The sequence below is a fragment of the Stereum hirsutum genome, assembly GCF_000264905.1.
Source record: "Stereum hirsutum FP-91666 SS1 unplaced genomic scaffold STEHIscaffold_6, whole genome shotgun sequence".
In the NCBI taxonomy this organism is placed as follows: Eukaryota; Fungi; Basidiomycota; class Agaricomycetes; order Russulales; family Stereaceae; genus Stereum; species Stereum hirsutum.
The window spans coordinates 427,190-452,154 of record NW_006763136.1 but is presented as its reverse complement, the minus strand read 5'-3'; the positions used below and the strand labels follow the sequence as shown (position 1 = coordinate 452,154).

At 50.7% G+C, this 24,965-nt stretch overlaps 9 protein-coding genes across 9 annotated transcripts; 5 read left to right on the top strand and 4 right to left on the bottom strand.

The window, feature by feature from the left end:
* Positions 1–443: 443 nt before the first annotated feature.
* Positions 444–3,772, bottom strand: STEHIDRAFT_120848 (alcohol oxidase). Its single transcript, XM_007303360.1, has 18 exons — positions 3,711–3,772; positions 3,440–3,634; positions 3,323–3,379; positions 3,154–3,257; positions 2,905–3,093; positions 2,834–2,844; positions 2,654–2,773; positions 2,325–2,569; positions 2,175–2,264; positions 2,076–2,124; positions 1,858–1,995; positions 1,738–1,798; positions 1,574–1,662; positions 1,213–1,496; positions 1,118–1,137; positions 914–1,004; positions 786–817; positions 444–710 (listed from the first exon to the last, which is right to left on the bottom strand). Exons 1-18 carry the CDS (start codon positions 3,760–3,762, stop codon positions 630–632), a joined length of 1,908 nt encoding a protein of 635 aa, XP_007303422.1. The 5' UTR covers positions 3,763–3,772; the 3' UTR covers positions 444–629.
* Positions 3,773–6,359: 2,587 nt separating this feature from the next.
* On the top strand, positions 6,360–8,533 carry STEHIDRAFT_138935 (cytochrome P450). The gene is made up of 11 exons (XM_007303359.1): positions 6,360–6,474; positions 6,529–6,636; positions 6,690–6,818; positions 6,875–7,037; positions 7,102–7,185; positions 7,244–7,340; positions 7,394–7,511; positions 7,567–7,677; positions 7,728–7,902; positions 7,966–8,218; positions 8,287–8,533. Exons 1-11 carry the CDS (start codon positions 6,385–6,387, stop codon positions 8,456–8,458), a joined length of 1,500 nt encoding a protein of 499 aa, XP_007303421.1. The 5' UTR covers positions 6,360–6,384; the 3' UTR covers positions 8,459–8,533.
* Positions 8,534–9,129: 596 nt separating this feature from the next.
* On the top strand, positions 9,130–11,387 carry STEHIDRAFT_77923 (uncharacterized protein). The gene is made up of 8 exons (XM_007303211.1): positions 9,130–9,225; positions 9,281–9,349; positions 9,439–9,607; positions 9,671–10,122; positions 10,184–10,681; positions 10,738–10,956; positions 11,034–11,143; positions 11,233–11,387. Exons 3-8 carry the CDS (start codon positions 9,457–9,459, stop codon positions 11,294–11,296), a joined length of 1,494 nt encoding a protein of 497 aa, XP_007303273.1. The 5' UTR covers positions 9,130–9,225; positions 9,281–9,349; positions 9,439–9,456; the 3' UTR covers positions 11,297–11,387.
* Positions 11,388–11,948: 561 nt separating this feature from the next.
* STEHIDRAFT_156106 (uncharacterized protein) lies at positions 11,949–12,340 on the top strand (the record flags this gene model as incomplete). Its single annotated transcript, XM_007303358.1, has 3 exons — positions 11,949–11,958; positions 12,028–12,093; positions 12,159–12,340. The coding sequence occupies 3 exons, from the start codon at positions 11,949–11,951 to the stop codon at positions 12,338–12,340; spliced, it is 258 nt and encodes an 85-aa protein (XP_007303420.1).
* A 218-nt stretch (positions 12,341–12,558) lies between these two features.
* STEHIDRAFT_138933 (uncharacterized protein) lies at positions 12,559–15,294 on the bottom strand (the record flags this gene model as incomplete). The annotated part of the gene is made up of 5 exons (XM_007303357.1): positions 12,559–12,715; positions 12,803–13,390; positions 13,538–13,591; positions 13,861–14,426; positions 15,177–15,294. The coding sequence occupies 4 exons, from the start codon at positions 15,292–15,294 to the stop codon at positions 12,809–12,811; spliced, it is 1,320 nt and encodes a 439-aa protein (XP_007303419.1). The 3' UTR covers positions 12,559–12,715; positions 12,803–12,808.
* A 954-nt stretch (positions 15,295–16,248) lies between these two features.
* STEHIDRAFT_156104 (uncharacterized protein) lies at positions 16,249–17,748 on the bottom strand (the record flags this gene model as incomplete). The annotated part of the gene is made up of 1 exon (XM_007303356.1): positions 16,249–17,748. One exon carries the CDS (start codon positions 17,746–17,748, stop codon positions 16,249–16,251), a length of 1,500 nt encoding a protein of 499 aa, XP_007303418.1.
* An 896-nt stretch (positions 17,749–18,644) lies between these two features.
* STEHIDRAFT_56238 (uncharacterized protein) lies at positions 18,645–19,383 on the bottom strand (the record flags this gene model as incomplete). Its single annotated transcript, XM_007303158.1, has 3 exons — positions 18,645–18,677; positions 18,803–18,885; positions 19,140–19,383. Coding segments are annotated over 3 exons (360 nt in total), but the record flags the coding sequence as incomplete, so codon positions are not given.
* Positions 19,384–20,586: 1,203 nt separating this feature from the next.
* Positions 20,587–22,106, top strand: STEHIDRAFT_120844 (uncharacterized protein). Its single transcript, XM_007303355.1, has 3 exons — positions 20,587–20,800; positions 20,874–21,052; positions 21,258–22,106. Exons 1-3 carry the CDS (start codon positions 20,719–20,721, stop codon positions 21,477–21,479), a joined length of 483 nt encoding a protein of 160 aa, XP_007303417.1. The 5' UTR covers positions 20,587–20,718; the 3' UTR covers positions 21,480–22,106.
* Positions 22,107–22,478: 372 nt separating this feature from the next.
* On the top strand, positions 22,479–24,762 carry STEHIDRAFT_138930 (uncharacterized protein; the record flags this gene model as incomplete). Its single annotated transcript, XM_007303354.1, has 4 exons — positions 22,479–22,585; positions 22,656–22,804; positions 22,867–22,930; positions 23,151–24,762. Exons 2-4 carry the CDS (start codon positions 22,738–22,740, stop codon positions 24,760–24,762), a joined length of 1,743 nt encoding a protein of 580 aa, XP_007303416.1. The 5' UTR covers positions 22,479–22,585; positions 22,656–22,737.
* Between the last annotated feature and the right edge of the window lie 203 nt (positions 24,763–24,965).

Genomic DNA, 24,965 nt, shown 5'->3' with positions numbered 1-24,965 from the left:
CAACACCAAATAACCTCACAGTCGTCTTTATTCTCTCCATCTCTCGGACTCCAATTCCTTTTCTTTCCATCTTGCTCTTCTCGGTCACATTTCTCTGGTCACATTTCTCTGGTCACATCCAATGTGTTCATAGCGTGTGCTCATAGGCTCTCTTTTTTTTCCGTATCCCTTCCTCCCCTTGTCTCTCAATACACCAGTCGCCATCTTCCCCGTGTACGTTTCTTTTCTTAGACTTGACCCCCTTTCTCGATTTTGAAGAATCTTTGACCCCGACCTCCGAAAGTGTATACGTAGACCTATCCTTCTGAATTCTCGATCACGATCTCACATGCTCACTACGCCGGCTCCGTTTTTCGTTTCTCGCCCTTTACCTTTGACTCTCTCGCAGCTCTGAACACTTGCTATTTTCTTCCCTTCTCCTCCCTTTTTATTCCTTTGGGTGTTTCGGAATATCAACGTGGAATAATACCGTTGCTGATTGTGTCTTCTTCTATCTTGTGAGTAGTGATCATCAGAGTTCGGTCAGTGGAGAGCTGCCACCACGAAGATCATAGGTATTCGTATACCTACGGCTACAGTTCATTTACCCGCTACACTGACCCTGTACAAGGAACAGTGGCAGTCGCCTTTCACGCCTTGTTTAGTCCGAGATCTTCCTCAATAATCAGGAAGGCTTTTTCTGCGATCGTCAGAGCAGTCGTGTACGTGTTCTACGCAAACACAGCGTCAGAATAACTTGGGTATCGGCTCGAGTGGATGGACAAATGGAGAGTGGAGGGACTCACCGAACTGACGTTGCTTGGCGCGATCGACATGTCTATAATAACAATCAATGTCGGAAAGTGCATCATGAGTTCGCAGGACGAAATGGTCGAGGTATGATGGCTGAGGAAGGAAGAGGGTAGAGACGTACCAGCGACTTTGAGCCCCTTGGTTCCGTAGACGTTCAATCGTGGGTCGACGACGCCGTTCTGAGAACGGGGTTTCATGGCACAGGTGCCCATCTATCGATATAAACGAAATCATACACCGTCAACCCGACCGAATCAGTCAGTCGTAATCAGTCGATCGAGCTGTCGTGTTAGGTTGGGTATTGTGTTCAGTGGTCGAGACGTACCGAATGCCACGTCGTCGAAGCTGCGAGAAAGACATTCAGATGTTGTGTTCGACCTCCGTGAACTAGTCACAGAAGCAGCTGAGTATAAGACTCACCATACTCCCTAACAGCCGCATCCACCGCCTCCTCATCCTTCTCATCATACACGATCCTCTCCCACTCGCCCTTCTCCTTCTCTGCATCGCCACCCGCGTGACCGTTCTCACCCCCTCTAAAAACCAAAGGCAAAGCCGCCTCGCAGTCCTCGATCGCCGCCGCTTTGCTACCAGGCGGGAACTTAGGATGCATAGCGGTGACTTCACCCCTGAAGAGGGGCATCCGGCGGGCCAGTTCGCGGGAGAATTTGTAGGCGAAGGAGAGGATTTGGACGTCTGCTTTGCTGTTACCACAGTAGCCACAATAGGTGAGTGGGAAACGGAATATGGGGAAAGGGGGATTAGAGAGGAGGGAGCGTACTCGTCTAGGAAGCCGGAACGGAAGTCGAGAGGTGCGGCGGGATCGGTGGCGGATGTTATGTGGACATGGCCTATCGACATAGGGTACGCCTTTTCACGTTGCAATGTGAGTGACGAACCCCAAACAAGTGGTAATCTTCACAAAGGTGCGGGGGCACGACTCACGGAGTAAAATGCCATGCAATAGAAGTTCCTCGCCGGTAGGAGCGTCGGGTCCGCAAAGTTCCTGTCAGACGAATGAGCAGGCGTAGAAATATTAGAGCGCTAGAATGTAGGAGGGCGTACAAAGAGGTGGGGACGAGGAGGAAAGCCGGTTTGTCTGGCGCATCGGCAAAGTGGTCGTTCCACCTCTCCTTGAATTCCGGGCCAATCTGCTCGAGCTCGCGTTCGGTGGGACGGAACTTGATGCCAGAGTCGATACCACTGTGTCATACATGACAGGAGACGTATCAGGATCGGACACTGTGGGGTATGGGAAGAGAACGTGAATTGGGTATGCTTACTTGGAGGCAAAGACGCCTTTGCCTTGTTCCGTCCATGATTTCAAGGCCTCTGGTCGATATGTGAGAGCTCAGTCAATACGAGCAAGACAGGGTACACACCTTCGACCTTGTCCGGTTCGCCACGTATAATAGCGTCCAGTGTCTCGGCCTCAGGCGCCGCATTATAGGGCCAGAACATAAGATGGTGATCTACGCCCACAGATTAGTACCGGCCTTCTGCCTCACTTGCCAGGAGAAGAACGTGCTTACCCCGATAATTTTCTCCAACCCCCGCCAACTCAAAGTCGCTCCCAAATGCGGCCTTCACACCGTTCTCCTTCAAGACCTCCTTCGCCCCGATTCCGGATCTTTCGAGTATACCAGGAGAACCGAACGCTCCGGCTGAGATGACGACCTGTTTGGTGGCGTTGACTTTATGAACTTGTGAACTGTCTGCGTCGGGACGAATGGCGGTATTGTATTGAAACTCGACGGTGTTGGGACGGCGATCCTCGCTGAAAGGCGGACGGTAAAGAGGAAAAGTTAGGGTGAGGTGAGAAAGAAAGAGAAGAAGATGGAAGATGGAAATAGTGTCATACTCGAAGAGGACGCGTTTGACGTGGACGCCAGTGACGATGTGGAGATTTGGATTGTCAGACTGGTTATAGATGAAGTGGTGTGGTACGTCCGAGCGTTTGCCCGAAACGCCATCGATCCATCTTAGTAAGCAAAGTATTGTCAGTATTCAAGACACTACGATCGACAGAGTAGAAGCTGACTTGTTCCATCGCTGTGTATATAAGACTCATGTCAATGAGAAATCAAATGTGTGAAGGAGCTGCAGACGTACACAATACACGTTCAACTTCTTGAGGTTGTTAGTATCTGCATCCTCATCCAACATACGGCCAGGATCCATATATTTCGCAACATCGAGAAATTGCTTCCCGACATTGGAGTAGATGCCACCGCGCGAGACATTCAAGGGTCCCGACGTCCCATGTGTTTCTGCGCCGGGATTGGCTTGGTACGTTTCGACCTGCGGAGCCGTTAAGGTCAAAGAAGCAGTAAAGCAGTGGACTTCGATAGTGGGACAAACCTTCTCGAGTAGGGGGAGTAAATCCTTTGATCCCCATCCTGGATTATCGTACAACTGTTCCCAATCGTCATAGTCCGAAGCACTCGCTCGTGTATACATCATGACTAGGCGTGGATATTCAGTCTTAGGCTTTCAATTGAACAAGTCAGAAGGGAGTTAACTAACTCACAATTCACGCTCGATCCTCCACCAAGGCACTGGCCGCAGGGCACCAGAGGGGCCCGACCTGGGATAGCACGTCAGCATCGTGGGATGTTAGCACGAATACTAGACGCTCAATGCGTACCTCCCAATGCCTCTGAGGTATGCCCGACATGATAACGCACGGTGTTCGACGTTGGCCATAGGTGACGGATGTACTGTCCTGGCCTTACATGTTTAGGATCGTCTCGCGTCGTCGGACCTGCTTCGAGGACCAAAATCTTCAATGTGGGATGAGCAGCCGCGAGTCTGCCGGCGATAAGGCATCCAGAGGTTCCACCTACAACACGAAAGTGGCAGTGGTCAGATGGTATGCAGATGGAGTCAAAAAATAGTGAGCGGTATTAAGAGCCCACCTCCAGCAACAACAATATCGTACGAAGAATCGGGGGAGTTTTTCTCTGCCATTGAGATGGTGCCTATGTCCAGGGAATTTTCGAAGAGATGAATGCTTTTCAAGATGAACCATCGTACTTATGGCGCCGCATGATAGGGGACCGTGTGAGATCACAGGAACTGAAACAAGAGATTGCTGCTACTCTCCTGGTTCAGCTGACTAGCAGAGATCAGAAACAAAGACACAGCTAACGACATGGAGAAGCTCCGGAGCCCAAGGATCAAGGCAATGGGAGGAACGTGATAATAACTGTAGACGCAGTTTCCTGTGGCCGGGCCAGGTGGGAAATGGCATCGATGAACGTTTCACCGGTATTGTTCTCTTTCTGCAAAGGCCAGTCCATGGCGAAGAATGTCCCTTTTCGTAGCGCGTTCCTGAGCACAAGTCTTGGCAACGAAGTGCGAAAGGAGCCAAAAAAAAATCCCGTCTCGGTAGGCGTAAGAAATTAGGTTCTCTGGATATGACCTGTACGGATGTAGAGACCCTTCGGATTAACGAATACTATCATGGTGGACGGAGAACGAACCGCTCAGGCGAGAGATGTGCAGACAAACGGGCCGCCTCTGCGGAAGATGAATCGCCAGAGTTAAATAAGACGATACATAGAGAAGCTTTTGTTTTCCATGATGCGCCACAGAGCAGGTCATCATCCTTGGGACTGTTACTGAAGGGTTCGAGACTATCTGGTAAGCGATGTTACAAAGCACTATCAGTAAGTTCTTGTGAACAACAATCCCAGATTCATGCGTGCACGGCAAAGGGGCCAAATATACGCACTAGATTTGTAAAAGACACCACCCGTCGCATATCGTTTCCGGTATCCGCCTCGTTTTGCCGCTGGCACAACTCTCTGGCTCTTACGCACTTTGCGATGGCCGAGAGCCTACCACGACGACATCGTCAGTGGTGGAAGAGCGGACATATGGCGCTGCTTCGAAGCGAATAGTTGAAAGCACCCTCTGATTGCGTGCAGCATTCCACGTTGAACGAGCCGAGTCGGAATGTGCTTCCTCTGGTGGGGTGTCGTGCTAGTTCCAATTGTGTCTGCTTGTCCAAACGGTAGCGAAAACGACGCCGAGGATTGAGACATAATTATTAGATAGCAGCACTGCGGCACCTTTTTCAAAACCCGCGTTACTGGCGACGAGGACTAATAGCGCGATATTCAGAAGGACCCTAGTTTTAAAGCAGTGGTCAGTAGTGTGCAGGTTGGCTAACGAGCGAGGGGCTCACGGAAAGACAAAGCTCCCAAGCGCAACAAGGAAAAGGGACCTGATCCGACCCAATAGGTCACCTACATAGAAGACGGCCGGGGTTAAAGATGATTGTAAAAAGAAACATACAAGGCTTACGACCGCGACGCGGGCCCAGAGATTTGGTTGCAGCCTGAAACCGGCGCAATTTGCTCAGGAAGAACAGAGTTGCAAACCTATAGTCATGTCGTCTGTTCAGGCTAAGTTCGGGGCAAGCTAGGCATAACTAGAACTCACCCATTGTCGATGACTTCGAGGACTCGAATGGCAATGTTATATGGATTCCCATTCCATGTGATCTCGGCAGCAAGGAGCATGCTACCGTATGGTCTGGCCGGGTGTGCAAGCGTGTTGATGTAAAGACAGGTCACCAAGATACGACCACATTTGACCGTCAAGGGAAATATGAGGATGGCGATATAGGTATGAGTCAGAGTGACTCTACGAGGAAAGAAGGCAAGCAGACGGATAAGAAGAATAGAGTCAATAAAGATGGTCGCAATGGAGGTGAAGAGGATGGCGGCAACGAATGTGGTGGAAGAAACGGCCTCCAGATCGGTTGGGTGAAGGATACTGCGTCCTTGATCGACGGATACTAATCCTGCTAGACATATGCCGCTACAGCATGCGAGTACATTGAGGATGAAGACAAGGTGGCGCCGACTTTCGCGAGTGGAGAAGAATAACAGAGTGACGGCAACAGGAATGAGAATTGATCCGAAGGCAACGTTCAAGCAGAGAAACTCGAGATTTGCTTTGAGCGCTACAGCGCTACCTGGAAAGGTAGAAGGCCCTATAGAAGATGGTCCAGAGGTTGTGGTGGTACCAGACGACATGTCGAATTCTTAGATTCGCCCTAATGGACTGTCTCCATTTTATGAACAGAACGAAGCACTGAATTGATTGTCTGAAATGTCAAGCTTATAGACGTCAAGGGATACTGGTGATGGGATTCAGCTATAATCGTCACGAATACATCAGTATCATGATGGTGATCATCCCAGAAAAGCTTCAAGGAGTATGGTTATACCTCCCGGCACGATCAGACTGCGCGTAAAATCGTGCGTGCCAATGCCCAGTACTATAATACTCCTCGTGCCCGATAGCGACATGCCCGAAACATCATCAAAGATGGGGCAAGATGGAATCCTTGAGAATGATGAATGAGAAACGTTACGGAGCGTACGAAGATTGCAAGAAATGATCACTTGCAGTGGCACGAAAAAGGTCTTTTCGAAGAAGAGCGGCCCGTCGTTGAGCGTGCCAAAAAAAACTTGAAACACAGCCGGCTTTTCCCACCACCCGTGTGAATAAAGACGAGAAGGCGGCCACACGATCCTTCGCATGCTTCCAACATGCCCCATCTTCAACATCTCCAACATGGCACCGGAATATTCTCAAAGCACATTGGCGGCCATGTCTTTGACGATGTTCTGCTTGATAGTGTGGTATCGAAGCAGAGGCCCACCAGTAAGCATTGTTTTTACTTCCGGAACACGGTTTGTATCGACGAGAGTTACCCAGTTGGACCATATCCCAAGCATGGGGCCTACAGCACCTGTAGCTGCGTATATAAGTGCCATTTACTTCCTTTTCAATGCTCCCGCAGTCGTTCAAAAAGGTTACGAGCGAGTAAGTCCGTCACTTTCTAACAACAAGCTTCGTGCCAAAGGTGTTGGTTCTAGTATAAAGGGTCCTTGTTTAAAATACCAAGGCTCAACTACTGGGAAGTCATGGCTAGTGGATACGAATCCCTTGAAGACATCCGCAAGGCTTCAGACGATGTCCTTTCACTCGACGGGGCCCTCCGTGAGGTGAGCAAGTCAAGGGTTTAGACAGAAGAGTATTCTAATATCAATGATGCTACAAGATCTTGCAGACCAAATATACGTTAGGCTCTAACATCGCAGATGACCCGTATCATATTCCAATTATCCAGTCTCAGCTCACGAAAAGCATTCCCGGGTTTTGCGGTGACATTCATGACGAGATCGTCGCGGCTTGTACGGAAGCTATTCCCTGCGTGGGACATGGCGAGTGATGTATTTCCTCAATTTTTTTCCTGGTGACTATTCTGAGCGCGGAATCCAATTTTAGAGTGGGTAGCTGTTAAGTCCTTCCAGACTGTGGTAGAGATCATGTGTCGCACGATAAATCGAGTCTTCGTTGGTCTGCCTCTCTGTAAGTTTGTTGTCAATACTATCAAGCACCCATGTAGTGCTCATCCTCGATTTTACAGGCCGTGATAACGATTATAGGGCGCTCATATCCAAGTTCACAGTAGATGTGGTAAAATGTGCCTATATCATACGAATATGTCCAGACTTTTTGAAACCGTGCGTTTTCCTTAGACTGGTATGGTCCATCATGCTCTAACCCACTTTTGCAGTCTAGTGGGGCGACTGGTCACAACTGTTCCTTCGGCTGTATTGCGTGCATCTAAGCACTTGGGTCCCCTCATTGAGGAGCGTATAAATACATCAGACAGCACCGATGCTGTGAAAACGGTAAATATTGCGTCGTATCATGTTAGTACGACTCGTTGAACAGCTTGAACAAAAGGATCTCTTGACCTGGTTGATCGAAGGCTCTCAGGACGATGAGCGGTCCATTGAGATGCTGTCCCGCAGGGTACTTGCAGTGAATTTTGCAGCAATTCACACTTCTTCGATGGTACGTTCTTATGTCTTACGGCGTAGGCTGCTTCTGAACAGAGGACACAGATATTCACCCACGCTCTTCATCGTCTGGCAGCACATCCTGAGTTCGCCCAAGCTTTGAGGGAGGAAGTGGAACCTGTCACCGCGGAGTTTGGTTGGTCCAAGACAGCACTAGACAAGATGAAAAGGGTCGATAGTTTTCTCCGAGAAGTTTTGCGCGTCGATGGTTTAGGAATGAGTAGGAGTCATTCATCTCACAGACATGGCTCTTACACTAATATTGTCTATCTCTGTGATCAAGTCGCATTACCTCGTCGCGCCCTCAAGCCTTTTACTTTCTCGAATGGAATGTCTATTCCGCCGGGAACCACGGTGTCATGCTGTATGAGATCAACCCACTTCGATGAGGAGTATTACGACGATCCAAACACCTTTAACCCCTTCCGCTTCTCTGACCCACCATCAAATGGGGCCAACACCTCGAAACAAGGCCATAAGCAGATGGTTTTGACTGGTGCTGACTTCTTGTCCTTTGGACATGGGCGTCATGCATGGTGGGTTCTGGTCTTGCTCTTGCTCGATGACCGATACCATCTCTTACCATTTTTCCGATGATTGATAGTCCAGGACGATTCTTTGCATCTGCGGTGCTCAAAATGCTGCTCACTCACGTTGTCACCACATATGATGTGAAGTTTGAGGGAGAAAAGGTACCCAGACAGTTCTTCATTAATGGCGTCTTGCTTCCAGGCAGAGGGAATGTCATGTTCCGGAAGCGATCTGCAAGTACGTAGTAGTAGCCTGCGTTTTGTGGAATAGGAATAGGAATACCATACCCATCGTTAGAGTACTGTTGTGGTATGAATATGTGCATAGTTCAATAAATTATTCCCGCTACTTAGTAGTGGGTTCTTAGGTGCAGCAGTCTGTCCTCCTCGCGCTTGGTGTTCTCGCAGAACCGAAGGAATGGGAAGCGCAGTATAGACGTGCCAGTGCTTCATTCACGATGAACCTGATAAATTACTATTTTGCCTCCGTTTCGCAGACGATCAGTTTTTCGGCGCTGAATGGGTGGCTGTGCTGCTCAGTTGCCTCCGCCCTTTCGTTCTTGAGACTTTTAAAATGCTATTTGATCTATTGTCTTCGAGTGCTGGAAATTCCTATTTGTAGCGCCTTTATGGCGGCCACATTATCATCTTACTGCACGGTCCACTTCGAGGTTGCCGCGCGGGCTGCGTAGCGGGCGTTGCCACCTGTGGGCCGTGGCCTTTCCCGTGATTATCATGATGTGTTTTCGAGGCTGTTGGTGACAAAATTTAAGCCATTGTTCTGATGCCATGTCCAGGAAAACAGTACTTTGAGCAGCTTTGAGCATGGGATTGTGGCGCGCCACCTCAGCACGATGACCGGGAAAATGCCGAGTGGCACAACACGGACGCGTCGCACGCGTCGACGGGCGCTTATTTCGTCTCTTCTCCCCATTCATCCTCGTCCTCTTACATTGCCTGAGCACTCTTTGTCTTCAAATCTATCGTTAATCTTGAAACTGGGGGAAATACAGGTAAATCAATTTGCAACAGAAGTGACTCACTTACTCCGCTAATCCAGCTTCTAAGTAACGCATCCAATCCACATTCCGATCGACCTGACCATATCATCTTGTACAAAACTCAACGTTCTCGCAGGTATTATCTATCTTTCGATCTCTCTCTTTTAGGTGGAGATACCGATTTTGGGTTTTCTAATGATATTCTATGGCGAATACTTATCTCAGCGCACGCGATCATCCACCATGGACATGGAGATTGAAGACATGGACATGCAATACGCGCTGGAGGCGTCGAACGCGGCCACATCCTTGTCAGACAAGCCCCTACGACCACTTGTCAAAATTGACGATGCGCATCCCTTTGATCTTGATGGATATATTTCTGGTTACTCTGGTGCGTTGCTTTACCATTTACGTTTAGAATATGACCGAGATCAGTCTGATAGCCACCCCCTAGGCCGAGCGGCCATTGATCGTCTAAATCATATCATGAACACCGCACCATCTCTCTCCCCTCGAGCTTTGACCACCGCTTTGTCACTTCTCACTCTCCCAAACCAACGTGACACGCATCTCTACCAACTCCTTCTTTCAACTTATGATCATGCTGTCGCAAGCGACCCATCACTCCCGCCGTTGGTCGATGTCATCCCAGATCAGTCGCCATATCTTCAGTGGATAGAGGAGACGAACGCAAAGAACAATGCAGAACGCACAAAACTCGAGGTCGAGCTGAAGACATACACGAATAACATGATCAAGGAGAGTATCAGGATGGCCCATCGGGATCTGGCGGCCCATTTCAGGAGTACCGGAGCTTATGAAGCCTCACTGAGGCATTACACGAAGTCGAGAGAGTTCTGTACGACGAGCCAACATGTATTGGAGATGTGCATGTCTGTACTGGAGGTACGCCACTTATTCTTTTGTCTTTCACCAGGGTGTTTGGCCACTAACGTCTTCACGCCAGCTACTCATCGAGCAACGCAACTTTGCACACATTCCAACATACACCTTCAAAGCAGAATCTGCTCTAGAAGCTATTGCTTCCTCTGCCTCCAATTCTCAACCCCAGTCCGCCACTGCTATTGGCGCATCCGGAACCACGGGTGGCACATCATCTTCTCGCAAAAGCGAACAACACATCTCGAGTAACGCCAAACTCACCCTCGCCACTGCTCTCTCACTCCTTGCCCAGGGTAACTATCAGAAGGCGGCCAGCAAGTTCCTTTCACTCCCTCCCAACCCGTCGATGCTATCTCCGTGGGCGGGAAACGTTATTTCTCCCGGTGATGTAACGGTATACGCGACACTTTGCGCCTTGGCGACTTTGGAGAGAGGTGAGGTGAAGAGGAGGGTTGTCGAAGGTGACGGCTTGCCAGGTGAAGGTGAGGGAATGAAGGAGATTGTTGATGCGTGGATGGGTAGTCGCTTCAAGAGTGTATTGGAACTGCTAGAGAAGTTCTCTGTACGTCATTTCTCCTGTGCATGTTCGCGAACCATGATGTTTTATCCCTGTCCTAGGCCCGCCACATGCTCGATCCTCTGCTCGCGCCACATATTTCTGCGCTCACGGCAAGCATTCGCTCACGGGCTCTCGTCCTCTACTTCCAACCCTTCGCTACCATCCGCTTGGAACGTATGAGCAATGCGTTCGGCTGGACTATCGAGGAGACGGAGAAGCAGGTCGTATCCCTCATCCAGCGCGGTGATATCCATGGTCGCGTAGACAGTCAGAATAAGGTCCATCTTACACCATTTAACCCTTTTCTCCACATCTGTCGCCACTTTTACTATCTCTGATGCACACCGCTACTTAGATCCTGAAAGCGAGGTCGACGGACCAAAGAGCTCAGTTGTTTGCCAGAGCTTTACAGTCGGGCGAAGATATGCAAGCGGCGACGAGAAAGCTTCTGCTTCGCATGAAGTTGTACGTTACTCTCCACCTCACTCCCCATCTCTTGGTCTCCTTCACCATGCTTCTATCGGCGGTGATGTTGACGTGTCCTCCTTACACAGGCAACAAGCCGAACTGGTCGTACGGAAGTTACAGAACTCGGGCGGGCAAGGCACCCAAGACTAATGAATTTTTTCCGAACCATGTCGATGTTTTCTTGTAGCCGAACTTGTAACACCACATCGCAAATGCAATTGCTATTGATCGAACGTCTTACCCTAAATTCGCACCTCTGACCGCGGTCCGCCGTGCTTTTTTAAACCGCACTGCTCTCAAGCATCCAGAGAACAGTCTCATCCTCCTACGATCCTCGCGATAGCCTGCCGCTTACAAGCATGTTCCTATCGAAATGTGTGTCCCTATGCTAGCGGTTCCTTCCAACATTTCTCACATCATAGCTCACCGTGCGCACATCATTGGCTGCCGACGTCGCGTCGGTATGTTCGACTCGGTCTCTCGGGTTTGGCGGGACTCTGGCGGGGCTAGCCTGGGAACATATCGTCAGCATTCCAGATCGGGGCCGAGGGATTCAGAAACTTACTTGAGCAGTAGTTCATTGGTGCACTGCTTGTGCATGTTAGAGTTATCGTTTAACCTATCTCTCAAATCTCCCATAAAGCATGGGAGGTCGTCGAACCGTCCGCGTCGTTTTCCCTTCACTCGTCTGCCATCAGGAGCTGACCGCCATCTCACGACCCCCACGCCTCTGAAACACGGCTTCCTTATGGCCCGACTTCTCATTTCCCCGTCTCTTGGCATGTTTATGATATGCCTCGCGATGCTGCTATGTTCGTACTCGCTATCTAGCAATCGATAAAGTCGGTCCACGATGCTGATTCTCTCTTTGTGGTTTACAGTCGGGACAATCACGCCCGCATATGCTGGTCCGCCCACATACACTGATTACACCCGGCCAGCCACAGGTACGTCGTATCCCATCGCGATGTCAAACTCTCGGTCATGCTCATGTTCATGTTGTTTGACCTAGACATCTTGGATGCTTTACAGTGTCCCTTCGGCCCGCATAATACCGCCATTGCTCCGCCAGTTTCGTCAAGTTCAGCAGCCTCTTCTACGGCTAAAGCATCTGCGGGGAGTAGAACGAGAGTGGCTTTCGAGAATGTGCTACTGCTATTTCTGGGGACATCACTGTCTGTGTTTGTTTGGTGAACGATTCATGGACTCATGGATCATGCAGCAATAACAGCATGCAACAAGAGCTAAAAAAGCCATTTTGACGTTTATGCTCTATCGAAGACCCTCTTGGAATTGATTGAAAGCGAAGACAAATGGGAGGAGCTGGACGATGAAGTCAGGCCGTTCGGGATAGGGTGTTGACATGTGCTGAGAAGGTCCCAGGCAAGGCGGGGAAAGCGAAGGGAGATGATGTGACCGCATTTTCTTTGAACGCGGATGGACAATGGGCATCCTATAATGGCTGATACATATGTAGAGTTGACCACTTTTAAGGCACACTATACGAAGCACTCGAGGAGCCTGGCCAACGTGATTGACCACGGAAGTAGATATGTTGGGAAAGAGAACCTGGTTGGGAGTGGACTCCAGTCAGTAATTCTGCTGTACACATCAGCTTGGGTGAATGTGTACATAGACAATAACGAACAGACTTGCCTTGGTTCACTTCGTATGAAGGCGCATGTCAAATGTAGGTATAGCGCTCTTTCTATCAATCACGATTTCCCCTGCAGCGATTCCCTTCATCACATTGTCCGCTTCATTGATCGCTCGACTCTCCAGCAAGTCTGCGTCAGCGAGGTTCAACTTGATGATCTCGGCACGCATCAGCCCTTCGACCACAAGCTTCAGCCAAGTCCTACACCTGAAATTTGGATCGTCCTGAACAATAACGACATTGTCGACGACCTCGTTGATACGACGAATGGTGGCAGCATGCTTGCTGGCTTTGAACTGGGCGAGGGTAAAGCGAGCGATGAGGCTGATGCTCGCGAACATACTGATCTCGCCCTGTTCCTTGTACCATGGGACAAGACGAGTGTCTGCCTTTCTTGGAGTGGATGGAACATTTGTTAAATGCCACCGATATGAATCGGGCGCGTGCGAAGTGTCCTCGTCCAAGTCCGGGCTGTCTTTGGTAGAGAGAACAAGAGCCCAGTGGTAACCCGGCAGTTCAAAGCGGTGGTCAAGGGTCAAGTAAAGATATTCTGGTTCGCTGCCAAAGATGGATGCTAACATCTTGTCCTTGAGCATAAAGGTGGATAGTGGTGATCGAGTAAGCGAATCAGACTCTACCGCTGACGAACCTGAAAGTGCGTGGGAGGATGAAGACAAGATGGTCAATTGTTCAACTCATCGGCATTTAGCCGAGAGTTGTGGCGCGCCACATACTGAAAGCAACGCTTGCAGGATATTTCCAAAGAATGAACATAAGCTTGTGTAAATCTATACCGGATACATGTTTCGAAAATGCTCTACATAATATAGACTCAGCTATGTGATGCGAGCAACATTGAAACCTCAGCAAGTACAATAAAGTGAAGTCTAAATGAGCCTGAAGCGACGGTGCTCATTCTCTAATGGACAGAGTACTGTTGATCTGAAAGCACTGGAGGGACATTGGTTTGTAAGACATGAGGCTCAGTCGTCGCTTTCCTGGAGAATGAAAAGAACGTTATAAATCAAGTATAAATAATATGGTGAAGCACGCTCACCGAGAGGGGTCCCGAAAAGTCTAATTCATCAAGTTCACGCAGCCGATCCTGCACAAAAGCCCACCGCGATGGGCGGCCGTATCTGAATAGCTCCTCGAAATTTGGTCCCGGAATGAAGTCGAACACAGCCAAAAGTCGCTCGCCGTCGACAGATCGAGCATCTCGAGGCAGGGAACGCCGCGAGCAGGCCATGTCCACAACCGCTCCAAGAAATGTCTCGACCTCAAGGTCGTCGAAGTCATTGCCTGTGATCCCATCGACCAGGTCAATGTACACGCTCTTCAGTATTGTGTTTTGTTTGAATTCGAGTTGTGGGCCACAGAAGAAGTCGAATGAGAAGCTCCTCAAAAGCTCGGTCAATCCAGGGAAGTAGGACTGGCTGTGCAGAACGAGGTGTTCAAGCGCGTAAAGATGGGCTATCGCTTCCCGCGCCTCTACGTGCTCGATTGTGACAGCAATATCAAAGCGGATATCGAGTAAACGCAACGTGGACGCACAGTCGCGCAAGACGCGACTGAATATTACGACATGTTCGTCCTGTATCTCGGTGTCTTGCGAGTCACCGACTAGCCCGACGTGCAGAGAGGTCAACTCGGGCATGCGGAAATGAGAAAGCATGCAAGTCATAGACAACATATCGGGTGTGTCCAGTCTAAGTGATTGCAGGTGAGACAATTCGAGTGTCTCTCTGGAAATAGACCCATCGAGGCGACTCGTGGAGTCAAAATATAAGGTCAGGGAGGCTAGGTTTATGAATCGTGATAAGAAATGAGCAAGAGTCGCCAGGCTGTAGGAAGTGATATGATATCGAAGGGACAAACTGAAGTCGCGAAGGGAAGAGCAGAACAAGGGAGTGGGTGACGTTATGATGCCATCCCAGTTTGACAACGACAAAACCTGCAGAGCGGGAGAGGATGCAAGAGCTTGGGTGAGGTGAGGGGTCCATGAGGAACGACGATCGTGGGGAGTCTCAGGGATAGTGAGTCTGAAATTCTCGAGTAGCGGAAAGGATTCAATTTTGTGAACGAATGCAAAGCCATTTAGTAGGCCCAAGACCGGCATCGTGGGTCGCAGGCGCAAGCGAACATCCCTCCACCGCGCAGCATGGCTACACAAAGCCAGGATGTACCCGACCTCCAATTCATCAGAGAGGTCGTCCAACCAGCGGAAATCTAAGCTGAACGTGAGAGGGAGGGGTCTGGAACAGGACAGCCACGAGTCCAAGGCATGGAGCGTAAGAACTTTATCATCGGGTCTGGGAAGTTGGAGGTTCGTCCATAGGCGCGGCATGGATCGAGCCAATGTTCGCCACTCACGACAAACCTGGGTGAGGGTCAACGGCGCCTGGGTAGGGTCAAGCTCGAACTCTGGATCAGGAAGGCATAGAACGAATATTCGGGATATGAGCTCCGTCGGTAGGGGAAGGGTGGACATTTCGAGGATGGTGTGCGCGAGCGTAGACGGGCGGACTAGTCTGTGGAAGAGGTTAAAGGATGGTACTGGGCAACTCCAGAAGGTAGCGTACCAGTAAGTTGTTCAGAGTAGATGGGATGGCTGCCTCTGAGCAACACATGCGTGCTTTATAACTTGTAGCCAGCTGGCCGTAGAAGATCACGCCATAAACAAAGGCCTCGATGTTGGCATGACCTCAAGCGGAGAGATCCGAACAAAGAACAGCCATAGAGTACAATGTTTTACCAGCATGAGAAAGAAAAATATTGATGAGGCAACAAAGACAACAAAGGGGAGCTGAAAGGGGGGTGATATAACGGAGAACATTGACCATTGTGGCGGAGCCCATGATCATAGGAAGGCTGAAAGGGCGAAACTGAATGGGGAACAAGCTGCATAAGAATCACCAATGTAGATCAGCGTAGCGGCTTGCAAGACGGTCTACGAGAGTTGTGACTTGGCCATTCGTCGATGGGAAGGCGTTTAGTGTTGCCACTGTGCCTGGCAAACTTATTAGTAGTAATACCATGGAATTATCCTTCGGGAGATCGATTCGAGCATACATGCATCACAAAGTACTCAGTGGTTGTGGCTATGAACGAATTGAAGATGGATAGGGATGATGTCGTGACTGGATAGTGCAAAGAGTGGAAACAAGAGTGGAAACGGGACAACAAACGGGACAACAAACGGGACACTCTTGCACTGCTGACTAAGCACATCCGGTCATTCCCGAGACCGCGCGCCTTACCTCCACACCAGCATGAAAAACACATTCGGAAAGAAAATATACTGATGCGAGTAAGTATATGTTGTGAGTAATGACACCATATTAGCTCCAACGTGCTAACCCTGACGGTCTTGATAGTAAATACGTGGCGACTCTATAAATGGCAAATTCGCCCCAGAGAGACAAAACTTGTAAACCCGGTAAAATTAAACTTGTTCATCAGCCTTCCTCTCTTCTCTCGTCGCTGGAATCCAAGCCCTCCAAAAATCGTCAACCAACGGCCAATCCATCGGCAGATCGTGCCTATAAAGCTTCGCAAAGTTGTATCCCATGACGAAGCTATCGAGAGAGCGGACGGGTCTGCCCCTCGCCGGTATCTGACCCATCGAGACAGCTTGCCTGGAAGTCAGCAAGCATATAACAGACACCACCAGTTGTTCCATGTCTCGTAGCAGTTCCTCGTCGTATTCCAATCCATGCGGACCTTCAAGACGTCTGGCCGGAAGAGGAGCTAATTCCAGTCTGAGGGTGTGCAGACAGACGTTCTTCGTCTTCATTATGGAGTGAGTACTCATGTCCATTGGGCCTTCGCCCTCCGGGATCGGAGGCTGAAGCGTCATACCCTGGAAGAATCGGGCGTTGGATGGCGAGAAAGTCATGTTATCCATACCGAAAGAAGTCAAGGCGGATAATCGGTAGATCGCTCGCCGTGCAAGTGCGTGCTGGAGCATGGTGTCGAAGCCTAGCTCGAGCGTGTGTAGAGTGCGGCGGCAGGTCTCCAGAAGAGAGCAGAACGAGTCCACGAATAGGGCGTCATCGCCGCCGCCTTCCGGATCTTGGGATTCTGCGACCGACAGCGTGAGGGCCTGGAGGTGGGGAGTGAAGAGCCGTTTGAAGAGGAAATGAGCGAAACCGAAGCTGTGTAGGTTGAGTTTGAGCGTCTCGAGATTAGGGAGTTGGGCTATATCTCTCCCGGTAGTGAACCGATGGGCGCGCGGTAGGTCGATCTCCAATCGAATGAGGTTCGGACAGTGTCGTATACAGTTGATGAGGGCACCCATGTCGAAGGGCAACGAGCCCTCGCCTTGAAAGGATATTAAGAGGTTACGGAGCGAGGGACACGTGAAGGGGCCGAGGGAAGTTATCTGGTGCCATTCCCAAATCCCCAAAGATTGTAAGCTGACACAAGATTGAAGCCTGTCGAGTATAGGCTGAACCCAAGGCCTATCCACACCGCTGTTCACATTACGCCACACAGCCAGATCCAGCTTTTGAAGACGGGGAGTAGTATCGGTCTCCCCGTCGAGGCAGGACGAGAGTGCCCCCAGGGCGGCCTCGCGACAAACAGACAAGCTTACGGCATTCCAACGCCGCGAATGAGCACTCAAGGCTTTAATGTAATTCTTCTCCATCTCCTCTGTGATTGGCTCCGGATAATCCAGGTCGGCAATGAGGGTGAGGGGACGAGTCTGGGACGCAGAGAGCCATTTATGGATCGCTGGTATTATCGATGGATGGTTGCTGGTCGGAAGACGAAGATGCGCCCACAATACCGGCGTCCCGAATGCTATGGCCCGCCAGCTTCGAGAGATACGAGTGAGAACTAGAGGGGCGTCATTAGGGTGCAGCGGCGCATTCAACTCTTTCGGGAGGCAAAGGACAAAAATGTGGGACACAATCTCGAAGGGAACACGGGAAGCGGGCATCGAATGGTTTGCTGGAGCAATGGCAGTAAGTGTCCGACACGTTTTCAGTGCAAGGAAAGAGACTGATTTACTTACGATCTTCTGCTGGGATGTCTTCCTGTCTCGATGCAAGATAAAGGTTGTGAGAGAAGAAGATGAGACTCGTGTCGCGGCCCACGCGTCCTTAAATAACTCCGCTCGAGACACGTCGGAATCAGCCGGGCTTTTTGTTCATTGCTGATTAGGCAATTTTGGTGTGGCGTAAGCGTGGCGTCGGTGTCGCGGTGTCCCAGGTTGGCCCAGCAGACGAGCACCTCCCCAGTGAAGTGATGAACGTGGAGTATGTCTGTGTTGTCTAGCGCGAACATGTTCGAGGGGACCCGATGCCAGATACAATGTTTAGGATAAAACGAGCTACTCACTGAACGGAGTGCCCTTAGTACCTGTTCCACTTCCCACGGCCGCTGCTAAAACCAGGATCAGAGACAAAACTCAGAGGCAACATTTTACAACCATGAACCCTACTCAGTGCATAGGGAATGGGTACAACGCTGGGACGCAAGCAGTTGAACATTTACGTGGAAAAAGAGTATGAGACTACCCTGCAAAACGTGCGAAGGCGGCAAGCGGTAGATGTAGCAAGCAGATGGTCCCCTCCGCACAGAATCGACACCAACACTTATTTGACCACCCTCAACTCGATACTCCATAACTGATCCATAAGCTTAGTCCAACGAGGTCGCGTTTTTCCGCTGTTTTTACTTTTAGATTCTGTCACGCCATCGCGAGCGACAAAACATAGTGCAGCATACACACATGGCATAGATGACATGGAAGAAGACCGATCGGATATGAAGATGGGAGAGACAAAGTGCAGGCGCAGGTAGACACGGAAGACAGGGGAAGGGATCCAGAATTTACTCGGCGTCGACGACGACGGTTTGGAGACCCTGCGTACATAGATCGAAGACAGAGGTCAGTTCGGATTGGTTCCATAGAAGTTCGGGAAAAAGGGGAAGGCAACGGCTAATGTAGATGTAGAGCAGGGAAGTGTAGGATGGGATAAGAGACGCACCTTGAACTGTCCTGCGGGAACGTAGATGTGCGAGGCGTAGGTGAAGAGCTTCTCCTTGGCGTTCTCCTCATCGTTACGCTTGCCTGTAAAAACAAGCCGGGCAGTCAGCACCTCCGTCTAGATAACGACCTCTCGCCGGTGTCGGGTGGGCAGTCCTCTCTACATCATTCCCTCATCCCCAGATCTCAACACGACGGCCATCCTATTACCCAGTGCCTTGAGTATCACCTTCTGCCTTCTATCAATATCCACCAACCACTCAGAACCCCTCGCACCAAGACTAACAGCTTTGCCACCCAACGCTTGACTCGAAGAAGAGATACGAGAAAACACTCACGCTCAAGCTTCACCCGTATCCTGTGAGGCACGCTCTTAACACCACGCTCCCAGACAGCCTGGTTCAGCTTGGGGTCGATCCTAACATCGGTGGTGCCCATGGTTTTCTGCGCAAAAGCGATGATAGCCTTGACGCCGCAGGGTGCACGCTTCTTGAAAGCCTTGCCGTGGACGTGCTTGTGGAGGTGGATGGTGTACTCGCGGGTCACGACATCCTGGAGAGCAGAGCGCTGCTTGCCACCGGTCTACAACAGTAAGTGCGATTGTCAGAGCCCGTAGAAGAATCACGTCTGAATTGGGTAGGGGTAATGGTGCGGATGGGCGTGAGGTTGTACCTTGCCAGTCTTTTTAGTGGACTGTCATGGACAACGGAGAGCATAAGATCAGCATCGTCTACAGCGACCAGCATATTGTCGGGAATAATACGCACGACCATCGTTACGAGTTTGATCTTGAGGAGGGGACGTCGTTCGGTACTGTGCTCAGCGCAAATGCAAGCCTTCGGCGTTCAGCCACCGCAATGCCGACGTGCCGAACATCCGCAAGGTTTGCGGTGGCTTGCCAGCTGTACAGTTTCACGGCATCTTCCGAGACCAACGCCACTCACGCGTCTCCGCCGTCCTGTTTGGGAACAAAGGACAATTGGATTGGGTGTGTAAGATGGCCTTGTTCTGTAGATGGTGATCCCTTACGCCCCTTCGGCTCCTTCGTCTAAGGAACGTTCGTTGGCCAATGTCTGGAATCCTTCTTGCTAATGCCCTCACGGTCGCTCAGAACAAGCGGTTCCTGCGTCTTATCTCGAGATACAACCAAATAAGAGGTATGGTTTATTGTATCTGCGTTCCTCGATGGTGAGGGCCATATGCTAGGATAGTCCACTTATATGCATCAAAGTAGAACTTATTTTGCCTAAGATGCTCTTTTCCGCTGTGTGGCGCTTACATGCTGTATCGTCTTTACTAGAGAGAACGGACCCGTGGGCGTAATCGACGTCGCAAGCTGAAAAGAATCGTAATCTCTCGACGCATTCCATTCATTTCAAGGCAGAGCATGAAGTCTGCTCTCCGAAGTCGAGACTTTGCTTCGGGCCTTACCTTTCGCCACACGAATGGACCTCGACGTCTGACAGTAATTTGCTAATTTTTTCGTCAAAACTCATCAACATCTCTCTAAGTCGCACTCGACGTCGAAATGTCGCCTCACGTCGCATTCACATTTCCCGTTCTGGCCGTGTGTTTGTGACCTCACCGTGCCTGTCGAGTAATATGTAAGGTTCTGGACCCGCTCATTGGCTCACGCCTATCCATGTTGGGGATTTCCAACACTCCACACGCGACCTCGAACGCCCTCATCCAACGGCATTCGACTCCGTTCCCAGCCCTCTTTCTTCTCTTCCCACATCAGATACTGCTTCCTGCCGTACCCTCATTATAAAACGCCGGTCTCCCCATCGCATTCCCTCTTTCTTCCCAACGCAAACGCTCTTGCCAAGCTCTTTCGTCCGCGCCACCTCCTCCCTTCGAACTTCAACTCAGCTTGCTCAAGCAAACCACTTCTTTCTTCACCACCACATACTCAACATGCGTCTCACTGTCTTTGTCCTCGCCAGCGCCGTCGCCTCCGCGTCTGCTAGCCGTCTCTTTCCTCGCCAGTCCTACCCGAGTACGTGCCGTTTCAACTTAGCTCCCCTTCATAGCTAGCCGTTGACCAAGATAACATTCATTCGAATGTGCAGGTTGTGCACTTCCCTGTTTAGCTTCTGCCGACTTTGCAGGCTGCGACTCCTCTGACTTGACCTGTCTCTGCAACTCTTCAACCTTCGTCGACTCCACCACCGAGTGTATCGCCGGTGCTTGCTCGGGAGACGATTTAACTCAAGCCGATAATGCTGCCGTGTCGGAATGTGAAGCCGTCGTACGTCTTCTTTCCCTTTCATCCCTGTTCTACGCATCGCTCTCGGCCATCCCCTTTATCGCTCTCCATTCTTCACAATCTTACCCCCGGTCCCCCTTCATGCGTTCGATATGTCTCTTTTACGCCACACCCTGTTCATTGGTCATACCCAATATAATGGAATGATGCCTGGACTCATGGACTTACGATCTTTTCAAACTCTCAGGGCGTAACCCTCACCTCTACCCCTGCCTCATCCTCCACCGCCGCTGCATCCTCGTCAGCGGCAGGTTCAGCGAGCGCCAGCACGACCTCTGGATCCAGCTCCGCCTCCTCGACCTCGACCGCCGCCGCTTCCACTTCTTCTTCATCGAGTGCGAGGAATAACGCTGCCGTGAACGTTTTGGCGGGCGCTGCTGCCCTCGGGGTCGCTGTCTTGGCGCTCTGAATCTGAATGTGTTCATAAGCACACACATTACTATCTATTTGTCGAATGAAGAGCGCACTTCGTTCGGCATGGAACACATACCCCTATCCCAATCATCTACAATTCGTCTTGTATCGTTCAGTCTCGCTCTCACATCCCTCGCTGTCTGTGATTATACACCCCTACACATTTCTACCTTCTCTTTCGATTCTCGTTCTTCGGCCTGCGCGGTCGTATTCTTATCCTGTTGGGTTTCGGAGTTGCAAGTGGCATTTGGTGGCTTCGGAATGTTTAGATGGTTAGTTAGCGTGATGGGTGGATGGATGTGGAAAAGGTGATCGACGTCGCGTGCTTTGATGCGCCACAGGGATGCTGTTCTCCCGTGGCGTTGATGAGAGGAACGAGGGCCCGGTCTAGCGAGGGGCTGACGGGGGTGATGTATTCAGGAGGGGAATGTCGCTGCGATACCTCTCAGGGTGTTAAACTTTATTACCTACATACTATCTTTTCTGGCTTCGAGGACTCCTAACTTCGTTGTGTATACTTCGTTCTTTATTCTTCGGCCTTCGTCTACCTACTCATTTGGCTCTGTTCTATAGGATTTGAGCTAGCCAGCTCGTGCGTACATCTACTCTTCAACCTCTGGTGCGATTGTGTGGGTGTGAGTGGCTTCGGGCTCGACGGTGACCTGTAAAGCTTGGGACGAGGAGCTCCTGTCCTCACCAGGTGGACGAATAATGAGACTGTAGAAGAATCCTTGATTGGAGGCCTCGATCTAAATCAACGACCCATGAGAAGACAATTTAAACTGAGTAGAAAGTCAGGATGCACATGTTCGGGCACTGCGACCTGACTATAAATGTATCTTCCAGATTATTGTTTTTACCAGTGAGGAGGCCGGTTCCAACAGAGGCGAACCTCAGCTTTTGTTCGTGGGAACGTGTGGCGATGGCTCATCAAGGCTCAAGCTCAGGCCTGTTCCGCCTTCCTGCACCACGACCTCCATGATGAATATAACAGCGAGTCAACCACTCACTCTATCGCTACAAAATGCATATAACCCGCAACATCAAGGGCTCTTCTGAGCTGAAAGTCCACGCCTGTTGACGCACCAATATACCTAAATGGTTTGTTCTTTTTTTCGCTGATTTTTACAGGCCAAATAACTGAGCGCTGACTGCTCCATGGCTATATCAGAATACGTCCGAAACGTACTGGAGTGTAACCAGTATCAAGGAACTGGAGACTGAAGCCACAGCCGAGCTTCCACGTCGTGGTGATGACGCAGGCCCCCCGGCACGATCAGAAGGCAGCGGCAAAGATGGATGTCAGTCGATATAAACGTGGTGAGTGGTTTGATGGCCGCAGCTGGCACTTTGTCGTTCAATTGCGGCTTCCCGATATCCAGCTACTGGGCAGAGGGCCAGCATCAACGTCCGTTTCGTATCAGACAGACCTGAACCATCGTTACTGTGAGTGCCACTGTTCAGCTTGATTCAGAGAGCTGAGATGTGCTGAGCTCCTTGTCTTGGCAGTCGCGTAACGTATACCGACTTTGTGGTCGCTCCTTGAGTGCAGACGACGAGCGTCGGATTAATACTCCAGTATGTTTCTATCGACTGGTAGTTGATTCATGAACTAACCCGCACTCCTCTGTGGACTTGTCTTAGACGTATAAATGTGTACAGTTAGCATGGCCCTAGCGGGTCCAACCCTTGGATTACCCCTCGAGGTCCTTTGCAAAGTCTTCCACCATTGCCAACCAGACGAAGAAGATACCGCATCTCCCAAGGATTCTTCCTGGCGCATGCACCCCGATGTCGCACCACTCCTCCTTCTTCGCGTCTGTCGCACATGGAGAACGGTCGTCACATCAACACCAGAGCTCTGGTCTTGTCTCTACCTCCCTATCCTCCACCTTCCCTTCGACAATACTCTTCTCTTCGAACGCCGTGCCATCGTCCATGAAAGTTTCATCAAAGCCCTCAATACTTGGCTTTCACTCTCCAAATTCGCACCCCTATCATTCGACTTCGCCACGGACAATTCACCATTTCTTGCTACGACTATTTGCCCCTCTCTTGGTGCCCTCGTGTTTCAAGCCTCCCGCTGGCAACGCGTCAGAATCACAGTCCACAACTTCTGTGCCGAGCGCGTCGGCCATACCATCCTCCACTACCCCTTCAAGCCGCTCGAACTCCCACTCCTCGAGAGTTTCACGTACCAGCAGTACGCACATACTGATGTACGGGCCTTCGCAGCTCCGGACGATACGACAGACAACCTCACTGCGCTTTTGTTCGGGTTGGCAAATTGCGAGAGGCTCAGGAAGGTGCGCATACGACTGCCGCCGAGGGGGTACTGGAATTGGGCAAGATTGGTGCTACCTTGGGAACGTCTCGCGCATCTTGACCTAGGTCAAGCGTACACCCACCCGCAGACCGAGGCGCTCGATCTTCCCGTATTCATGCATAATCTATCACAATGCCAGAACCTGGTCTCACTCGTCCTCGACATGCCACCTCAATCTCGCACGCCGCTCGGTGACGATCCTTCCGCGTCTGATGATCTCTCCGTATCGCCTTCTACGTTCACGCTCCCACATCTGCATCGACTCTCCATTCTGCAAATAACCGAACCTGCCGTCCAGACCGCCCAAATTCTCCTCTCCTCCATCATCGCGCCACACCTCCGCGAACTCCGTTGCACATTCCACCCAGACGTTTCGGAGGCGTACGACCGAGCCCTCGACAAACCTATGACTCAACTTGTTGACCATTGTGCCAAGGAGCTTCGAGTGTTCGAGGTCACTCATGGGTTGGGCGACTCGGTTTTGATGAAGATACTGAATAACCTCAGCGGTTTGGAGTTGTTGGTGCTCGGCTCGGGCGAAAACTTGTACCTCTATCCTCAAACGCTCAGATCCCTCATCTTACATTTTGACTCCGGCGACGTCCCCTGCAAGTGTGGAACTCCCAAACGACGTTTTGTAGGCGGTTCGTGCCCACGGCTCCGGCGTCTGACGATCAATGCTGAGGCGGCCAGCTCGATGCCGATGGGCCTGGGTGTCATTGTGTCGATATTGGAGTCGAGGCGGAAGATGGATGGTCATATTTGTGCAGTGGCAGGTTGTGAGGAGGGAAGCGTGGACGATACGGTAGGAAGGACCTCTGAACAAGTGGGAGGCTTGGAGGAGGTCGATATTCTGTCGGTCGATACGGAGAAGAATTTCGTTCGGGACCAGCTGGAGTCATTGAAGAAGTACGAGCAGGAAGGATTTAGGTTAAGATGGTCGGAGACCTGAACGGATGCTCGAAGTCGAGAAGTTGTGTTGCTTTTGTGAGTACAGTCTTGGTCTGCAACTGCGAAGTCGTTGGTCTAACGTCTGTTACTTTAGTATGAGGTTTTCACTCCCTTCATTAAATTCTTGGATTTGTGTCGTGTTGAGTTTGTCACTCGTACAATCAGCCTTTGTCACAGCTGATCTTGCGTCGCAACTCGTCATGT

What these genes read in the sequence shown, in the direction of transcription:
- STEHIDRAFT_77923 (XM_007303211.1), top strand. Translation starts at nt 9,457, where the DNA reads ATGGACATGGAGATTGAAGACATGGACATGCAATACGCGCTGGAGGCG. An exon ending in ATATATTTCTGGTTACTCTG is followed by an intron (nt 9,608 to 9,670) that starts GTGCGTTGCTTT and finishes GCCACCCCCTAG; the next exon opens with GCCGAGCGGCCATTGATCGT. An exon ending in CTTCTGCTTCGCATGAAGTT is followed by an intron (nt 11,144 to 11,232) that starts GTACGTTACTCT and finishes CTCCTTACACAG; the next exon opens with GCAACAAGCCGAACTGGTCG.
- STEHIDRAFT_138935 (XM_007303359.1), top strand. Translation starts at nt 6,385, where the DNA reads ATGGCACCGGAATATTCTCAAAGCACATTGGCGGCCATGTCTTTGACG. An exon ending in TATTCCCTGCGTGGGACATG is followed by an intron (nt 7,038 to 7,101) that starts GCGAGTGATGTA and finishes ATCCAATTTTAG; the next exon opens with AGTGGGTAGCTGTTAAGTCC. An exon ending in CGTCGATGGTTTAGGAATGA is followed by an intron (nt 7,903 to 7,965) that starts GTAGGAGTCATT and finishes TCTGTGATCAAG; the next exon opens with TCGCATTACCTCGTCGCGCC.
- STEHIDRAFT_120844 (XM_007303355.1), top strand. Translation starts at nt 20,719, where the DNA reads ATGCGTCTCACTGTCTTTGTCCTCGCCAGCGCCGTCGCCTCCGCGTCT. An exon ending in TCCTCGCCAGTCCTACCCGA is followed by an intron (nt 20,801 to 20,873) that starts GTACGTGCCGTT and finishes TCGAATGTGCAG; the next exon opens with GTTGTGCACTTCCCTGTTTA. An exon ending in TGTCGGAATGTGAAGCCGTC is followed by an intron (nt 21,053 to 21,257) that starts GTACGTCTTCTT and finishes TCAAACTCTCAG; the next exon opens with GGCGTAACCCTCACCTCTAC.
- STEHIDRAFT_120848 (XM_007303360.1), bottom strand. Translation starts at nt 3,762, where the DNA reads ATGGCAGAGAAAAACTCCCCCGATTCTTCGTACGATATTGTTGTTGCT. An exon ending in GGTTGGAGAAAATTATCGGG is followed by an intron (nt 2,265 to 2,324) that starts GTAAGCACGTTC and finishes CTGTGGGCGTAG; the next exon opens with ATCACCATCTTATGTTCTGG. An exon ending in CGAACCGGACAAGGTCGAAG is followed by an intron (nt 2,125 to 2,174) that starts GTGTGTACCCTG and finishes CATATCGACCAG; the next exon opens with AGGCCTTGAAATCATGGACG.